Here is an 8,402-nt window from a genome sequence, read left to right as displayed (position 1 = left end):
TCTGAGGAGGGGGCCAAGAAAGTTACGTCTGTAAAGGATGTCATCGATGAGTTGATAGTTCAGTGCTTTACAGCGTAGTTTTCTTGCCTGTGTTTTTTACTCTGGTAGTATACCCGCCGCAAGGTAATTTATTATTGGTGTCATCCACGTTTCTGTGCCGGTTTGGATGACACAGACTTCCTTGTGTGGGACTGATGGTGCTCCAAGGAGTTCAATGCGGATGTCCTTTCCCAGGTGGGTGAAAGCTAATGACGCAAGCTTTCTTAACGCATCCGCAGATTTGTTTTCGCTACGCTTGACGTGTATGACTTTACAATCATTAAAATCGCGCATGAGGGTTTTTGCTTGAGCGAGGTACAGGGCCATTGTGTCGTTCACGGCCGTGTACGTCCCGTTTATCTGATTGGCTACTAACATGGAATCCACATGGGCTTCCAAGTTCTTTACTCCCATTTTACGCGCAATCCTCAACCCGGCCAAGAATGCTTCATACTCAGCTTCGTTATTCGTACTTGGAAAGTCTAGTCGAATAGCGGAAGTGTATTCTTGGCCGGCTGGGTTGGTAAGTTTTAACCCTGCACCTGAGCCCTCGTTGTTGGCCGCTCCATCAGTGTAAAGTCGCCAGACATCATCGATGTCTTGTGCTGGAGAGGGTTGAGCCTCGTCCTGGCACTCTTTCTCCCGCGATGCGGGGACTTCGGCAATAAAGTCGGCCAAGACCTGGCCTTTTATGGCTGGCCTTGGCTTGTACTTTATCGCGTATTCTCCCAATTCTATTGCCCATTTGGCTAGGCGTGAGACTTGTCCTAAGGATATTATTCGTGATTTGACGAACACTAGAGTCTCTCTCTCTAAAAAAAAAGAAAAAAGAAAAGAAAGACTAAAACGATAGACTAATCACACTACAAAACAAAGAAAATATATTACAGGAAATCTTAAATTTTGGACAAATTATGTGCAAGTTAATACAATATTTTTTTTTAGTTTACTCAAGGAATAATTACATTACATGATAAACAAAATAACTTATCATTTTTGTTGTCAAGGCCCAAGAGCAATCACGGTAGCATAATTATCATAGATTTATACTTGATTTTCACCTGATTTCTTTCACAATAATTATTATAAACGAAATGAAGAAACGAAATAGCAAAATTGAAAACTAATATGATGATTATGCTACAAAGATTGTTCTTTACGACAAAAATGAAGTTAAGATTATCATTAAATAAAGTGTAAGTATGGATTAATAGTTTGGATTGCAATCTAATTTTCCCAATATATATTTATAGTTTTATCTAGTATTTTTTTTAACGACGATTTTTTTTTGTGTGCTAGATCATCGCACTCTCTAAATTTTAAGAGCCCTGTCTCCCACTCGGCCAAACTATGATGTCTTAAACGGGACGCACGTTGGGCTCAGAGTTTGACTTGGACGTTCAAAATATACCGTCGATTGTCACTTTACAATTTTTATGCCACCACAAAAGCAAAAATCTCTAACGTAACACAAAGACTAAAATTCGGTACATGAAATTATATAATAATAATAATAATAGCCAAGCAGACAAACACCATTTTCTTTGTATCATCAACCTCTAAACCCTAAAACACAAATTCAATGCAACAGTTGTCTGAAACCTTAAACTCCTACCCACCATGTTTCCGTCTAAACACACACCACTTCTCCGACCAACTCACCGACAACACCTATGACCAAAAACCCGAACAACAACACGACCCACTTCCGTCAATAGATCTCCGGCAAATCAACCTTAACAAACTCAACGAGGCCTGCAGAGACTGGGGAATATTCCGGCTAGTGAACCATGAGATTCCGGCGAGTTTGTTGTCGGAGTTACATGAACACGCTGTTAGGGTATTTGAGCTTGGATTTGAATATAAACAAGCGTTGTTTGAATCGATTCCGTCGACTGTAATGTCGTACTTTTGGGGTACTCCGGCGACTACTCCGGCGGGAGTTGGTATTGCCTTGAAGAAGGATCAAGGTACAGTGAGTTATAATTGGGTTGAAGGGTTGAATATTTCGTTTGGTCAACCTTCACTGGTTGACTGCGTTGACCACCCGTTGATTCGTGACTTCAGGTTAGTGTTTTTCGTTGACATTGAGTTTAATTGTATGAGAATTAAAATAATAGCAAGTCATGTATAATTTGTACTTTATAAATATTTAAGTTTTTTAAAAGTAGGATTATCAAAAAGTGTTATTTAAAAAAATATCACCAAAATAATAACTTTTTTATGAATATTAAATTTTAAGTTAAATTGAGAAAGTTAATCACTAAATAATAACTAAAAAAAATCATATATGCTTCATTTGCTCACATAATTTCAGTTTTTATCATTTAATAGAAATTCTGGTTACTTTTGTTAGTAGAGTGTTTTTTGTTAGTAGAGTGTTAGATGAAATTTTAGAATTTTCTCATTAGGGTTATGATTAAAAAACCAGGTTGATCTATCATCTTGAATATGATTTATTTTAACCCGAGTTAATTTTGGTCAAAAACCGTTAATAACTTAATACAATAATCAAATTGATACTCTTTAAATTTAAAACAACTTGTTTTCATCTGAACACATGTTGCTTAGGATCCATTTTAGTTTGAACCCATTTTTTTTTCAGAACTTGCTTTGATTTGAACCAAATTTTGATGATTTTAACCCAAATCAAATTAATAAATTTTTAAAACCTCTCGTTTTGATCTAAATATATTTAGCTAAAATCCCATTTTGACTCAAACCAACTTTACTAGGAGGATTTGAACTTGTTATTCATTATTATTATTATATCATCATTATTATTTGATAATTCACAGGAGATTATTAGAAAGTTACAGGGTCCACCTAGAAAGGGTAGCAAAGTCAATATTCGGTGCGATGTTACAAAATCTAGAATTGTCCCAAGACAATGAATGTTACTTGTCACCATCAACGGGACACTTGAGGGTGTACAGATATCCAAGGCGCTGTTTTGACAACCCACAAAAAGTATGGGGTATGGAAGTGCACACTGATAGTTCTGTGGTGACAATTTTGAACCAATTTGAAGTTGGAGGGCTTCAAATACATTCTCCCAAAGATGACACATGGATTGATGCTAAACCTGTTCCCAACACGCTTCTAGTTCATCTTGGTGACATGATGCAGGTTTCTTTTTTTACACTTATCCCCCTCCAACCTAGGTTAAATACAAAAATAACCCTTTTAGTTACATTTTTTAATAAATTGGTTTCAGGCAATAAGTAATGATAAGTACATGAGTGTGAAGCATAGAGTGTTGGTGAATAGAGAAAAGGAGCGTTTTTCGATCGGCTACTTCGTGTTCCCGAGCGATGACTGTGTGATCCGGAGCCCAAACTACAAGCCCTTTACGTATCCGGACTTTAGGGCCCAAGTCCAGCATGATGTTAAGACACTGGGCCTTAAGGTTGGGCTGTCAAGATTCAGGGTCAAAGGGGACTTTTAAATGGGCTACTTTGGTCGCATCCTTGTTTTTGTAGAACTCATTTTCTGCATGTTCTTCAAACATCATGTCACCATATCTTTTCCCTAGATAAAATGCATTTAGTTGGTTACAAATGTCCTATTATGATTATAGTCAGTGACGAATCCAAAAGTTTTTCTAACGGTGTGATCATTCTCCCAATATATTTTTAGTTTTTACAAGGGCGGGCACTAAAATCCCATTAACATGATATGCGCCTTTAAGAATGGCTAACTCACACACTAACACGCCAACGGATACCTTTTGGTTATACCTTGATACTACCGGACTACAAAACTTTACTATCGAACATTTAGCTAGATGTAAAGTGTTAGATTATTAACTACTAGTATTATGCTTATGAGCTTATCTGTTATTGGGCTTCATACTCAAGCTCGGCTAGTAGGACCAATGGGATTAGATAGTTTCTTGTTTTCACTTGACAGAGTGAGCCCAGTTCTTTTATGTCTCTAGACCAAAATTATGTTACATAACTAAAATATAGTTGTTCACAAAATATTTTCTTTGGATATAAATTTGCCTATTATTGATGCACATAACAAACTAATGGAATAACAACATTCTTCGTGAAACAAAGATTTACATATAGTTACCATTACACACAAATTAAAACCAACAAATGAGCTAACAGCCAGCACATCATAAAAACACGTTGCAACTCGACTTAATTTATTAAACAACAAACCCCTAACTCTGAATCACGAGCTCAGAACCCGTAACATCCATCATCAGTGGCACGTTATCATTGATGCTCGGCCCTAAGTTTACTGAAACAACCACACCCGGGCCCTTCTTATATGCAGAATTATGGACCCCAAGTGCTGCCCTTCCGGACGAGTCAAGATTGTTTGACCAAGAAGCATCCCACTCGATTGCTTTTGCAGTACTGCAAGCCACACTTGCTCCACCCGGGACAGTCAACTTAGCCGAATTCTGCAACAAAAATGTTGACTTTCAAAAACCCGAGTTACTTGATTCATTGCATAACATACAAGTTAATACTGATGAGAACTTGCCTGAGGGAAAAACCGCTCGAATATCATTCGGTAATAATAAGCTTCCTTCGTGACGGGTGTGTTGCGAGGGAAAATGTGCTCGGCATGAAGCATCATCTTGCTCGTTACCTACACACATCGACAAGTTGAGTTTGTGAACTTAAAAACAAGATGAACAAGCGGGCTGGGCCTGGGCCCGGTCCATACGCATACATGTTTTTCAGCATGAGATTTAAGCCCATCGATCCAGCTATACCCGACTCCATCACTAAACTGTTCTTTCTGTCGGTACAAGATATGCTGCAGGGTGTATACAAACCTGCTAAACTAGGGGTGAGCAAATAACTGAATTAAGGGACACCGCAATTTACTGTTTTTAGTACCTTTGGCAAGTAGGGTTGTTTTTCATCATCAAAAGCCCGTCTAAGAACCCACTTCTCGATTCGTTTTTGATCCATATTGATCTGCATATAACCTTATTAACCTTTTGGTACTTTGAATCCAAACCATAACCAAAGCGGGTCATAATATCTTACCATTTTTGCTTCCGGGTCGATGCTCATTGCAACATTGATGAATTCTTTGTCCAAAAACGGGACCCGGGCTTCCAAACCCCATGCGGATGTGGACTTATTGGCTCTCAAGCAATCATATTGATGAAGGGCTTTGATCTTGCGACAAGTTTCTTGATGGAATTCTTCCTTGTTGGGTGCCTTGTGGAAGTACAAATACCCGCCAAATATCTCGTCCGAGCCTTCACCCGAGATGACCATTTTCACACCGAGAGATTTGATCTTACGGGACATTAAGAACATAGGCATGCTGGCCCGGATTGTGGTCACATTGTATGTCTCGATATGGTAAATCACATCTTCGATTGCATCGATACCATCCTACAGCATACCAAGATAATAAAGTAACTTGTAGTTTACAAGCATGCAACCCGCATTGAATTGGGCCGGGCCTGACCCGGGCCCGGCCCAAACAGAAAACTTCGGAAGGTACCTGTACGGTGAAGTGGAATTCATGATGAACGGTTCCTAGATAATCGGCTACCTCTCTCGCAGCCTTGAGATCGGGCGAACCCTGTTTATACGACAAGTTTAGTCACTATTTCTTTGTTAATGTTCATTTTGATTCCAAGTTAAGACAACATATTCGTAAATACTGTAACTAAGGCCCACCAAACCATAACGGGCTCAACACTAATGGGCTCAAACCTAACAGGCTAGCACATACCTCAAGGCCCACACAGAAAGAATGAAGCTGGGCTCCCCATTGCTTAGCAGCTTTTGTTTCTGCCATGTGACGGGCTGTAACAGACTCAACCAACGATGAATCTAGCCCGCCCGACAACAAGACACCAAAGGGCACATCCGTCATTAACCTTTTAATCACCGCCTACACATCCCGTAAACACATTTTAACACTTGACCTTAAAGTCTTAAAACAACATCAATCAAATAAACACAACAAAAGAAATCTCACATTTTCAAACGCCCGCCTTAGAACAAGAGGATCATAAGGTGTCGACGGGATAGTCTCCGAGAACCACGGAGGGTTGTACCATCGCCTAAACCCGCCGGTTTTGCTGGAATACAAATGTCCCGATGGAAACACCTCAAAATGCTCACAAGCATCGTTTAAACCTTTTAATTCCGATGAAATCCAAACCGAACCATCGAGTCCCCACCCAATGTACAACGATGTGATCCCGATCGCATCACGAGCAGCCATGTAAGTATTATTGCGTGTATCTAACAACACAAACGAAAACATTCCGTCCAACATGTCCACAAAATTCTCTCCATGTTCTTCATACTACAAATATTTTTAAGTACAATTACAATAAAATAATAATGCTGTGCATAAAACGGGAATTAGTAACCAAAACTGAAATAAAAACCGTCGGTTTGATTTATATTTTTGATAAATATCAAAATTTCGGTTCAGTTTTGCATGTAATAAAAGTTTAAAATTACCAAAACACCTAAATCAAATCTAAAAATAATTTAATAAATACAGTAACCCAAATAAAGTAATTATTAAGTAGCAAATATATTTAAACCCAAATTCATTATTTCAGACCAAATTTTTTTCAACCAAGCCTAAATGGTAAAACCGAAATTAAACTATGCCCAAACCAAAAAACGAGTCTTCAAACACTCAAAAACCAAATTCTCATATTCTTTAACGGTATGAGCCCAAAACCGACTCCATTAATCGTACCACAAGTTACTTACTAAATGCGCGATGACGTCACAATCGCTGCCGGTTTTAAACTTATGACCGGTCAAATTCTTCCGTAGCTCCTCGTGGTTGTATATTTCGCCGTTAACCTACAAAAATACAAAATCCCAACATATATTGACATTGTAACCCCTAGCGAAATCAAACGTGGTCCAAAATTTTCATTTTGTACCTAATGTGTTAAACCACATAGGCCAAAATAACAATTTATTAATATCAGTAACATATTTACGTATGTACCGTGACAACGATGGTTTCATCTTCGTTAAAAAGCAGTTGATCACCGGAAGCAGGATCAATAATTGCGAGACGTTGATGCGATAAATAATTATCCCCGTGCTGATATAACCCACTCCAGTCCGGCCCACGGTGCTTCAACCTTAAATTCACATTATTAAAACATTAATGTGTGTGTGTGTGTGTGTATATAGGTTAAACAATTAATATTATTAATAGATATTAATGCATGCCTGCGAGAAAGCTCGAGGACGCGAACCCGTTTGGCCTGAGAATCGTCGGAGCAACCCAACAGAGCAAGTATTCCACATATGGCTACCGTACGAACGTACAACTAGCGATGCAGAGATTACAAGTTGTTGATGCGAAGATGACCGACCGGAATGGGTACGTCAAAATGAATGTGGACGCTGAGATTAATAATAATGGATATTATTATTATTATTATTATTATTATTATTATTATTATTATTATTATTATTATTATTATTATTATTATTATTATTATTATTATTGTTATGTTATGTTGGTTTTAACCGTATTGTTCGCCGCGTATTTATAGACACTTCCAGCAAAGGTTTATTATTTTCTCATTTTTAGTGGCGAATATTCTTCGGTTTTTGTTCTTTTTTATTTATGTTTTGGATAAAGATGAATCGTGATGGCATGCATGTTGTGCAGCAATAATTGTACGTTACGTACCTCGTATGCTTACAGAGTTAAACACGTGGTTCTTTTAAAACTTTTATTATTGTTTTGACATATAAAAAAATGAAGTTTATTCCAATGGTTAATAATTGGTTCCTACTAAATATAAAGTATTGTTTCACATCTAACTACTTAAGACGAAAATACTAAAATAGTGAAGGTTATTCTTGAGGCATGTGCTAGAACTTAGAAGGATCAATTGCACTTAATGAATGTGAACACATAAAAGTGTACTTCTTAAGATATACATATATGTGTTAATTATATTTGAGTTTTAAAATATTAGCATAGCTCAAGGGTGTTCGGGGCATCTTTGGCATAGGCAATTGGTTTGGTTGGTTTACTCAAAAACAACGTCCTTGGTGTAGGGATCCGGCTTGTGAAATTGGTTTTGGTGAAAACGAATTGAACTGGAGGATGATGGAGATCGGCTTGATTGGCTTGCTCCCCGGTGCATTCGGGTAGAGCATTCGGTTTGTGAAATTGGTTAGGTGGCACGTGAAATATTTTGGATTTTTAGTTTACGCCCCCAAGCACTCTAAGCAGGTAATGATTAATTGGACAGAAAAAGATACGTCGTACTACCGAGTGATAAGTATATGCATAAACAGAATTCGTACAAAGGGAAAGGAAGTTTCATTATCCACACAAGCGAAGACAAGATAAGATATCACTATTCATAGATA

General features: G+C 37.9%; 2 protein-coding genes across 2 annotated transcripts; one reads left to right on the top strand and one right to left on the bottom strand.

Moving 5' to 3' along the window:
• Nucleotides 1-1,621: 1,621 nt before the first annotated feature.
• Nucleotides 1,622-3,553, top strand: LOC143602209 (gibberellin 2-beta-dioxygenase 8-like). Its single transcript, XM_077079403.1, has 3 exons — nucleotides 1,622-2,106; nucleotides 2,838-3,168; nucleotides 3,257-3,553. Exons 1-3 carry the CDS (start codon nucleotides 1,622-1,624, stop codon nucleotides 3,485-3,487), a joined length of 1,047 nt encoding a protein of 348 aa, XP_076935518.1. The 3' UTR covers nucleotides 3,488-3,553.
• A 599-nt stretch (nucleotides 3,554-4,152) lies between these two features.
• On the bottom strand, nucleotides 4,153-7,150 carry LOC143602206 (asparagine synthetase [glutamine-hydrolyzing]-like). Its single transcript, XM_077079401.1, has 10 exons — nucleotides 7,012-7,150; nucleotides 6,765-6,860; nucleotides 6,010-6,342; nucleotides 5,761-5,922; nucleotides 5,527-5,607; nucleotides 5,058-5,414; nucleotides 4,905-4,985; nucleotides 4,735-4,821; nucleotides 4,543-4,650; nucleotides 4,153-4,459 (listed from the first exon to the last, which is right to left on the bottom strand). Exons 3-10 carry the CDS (start codon nucleotides 6,310-6,312, stop codon nucleotides 4,214-4,216), a joined length of 1,425 nt encoding a protein of 474 aa, XP_076935516.1. The 5' UTR covers nucleotides 6,313-6,342; nucleotides 6,765-6,860; nucleotides 7,012-7,150; the 3' UTR covers nucleotides 4,153-4,213.
• Nucleotides 7,151-8,402: the final 1,252 nt, after the last annotated feature.

The sequence above is a fragment of the Bidens hawaiensis genome, unplaced genomic scaffold (genome assembly GCF_021521415.1).
Source record: "Bidens hawaiensis isolate Kalapana, Puna unplaced genomic scaffold, B.hawaiensis_p1.1 tig00058126_1, whole genome shotgun sequence".
Taxonomy (NCBI): Eukaryota; Viridiplantae; Streptophyta; class Magnoliopsida; order Asterales; family Asteraceae; genus Bidens; species Bidens hawaiensis.
This window is presented reverse-complemented; position numbering and strand designations above follow the sequence as displayed.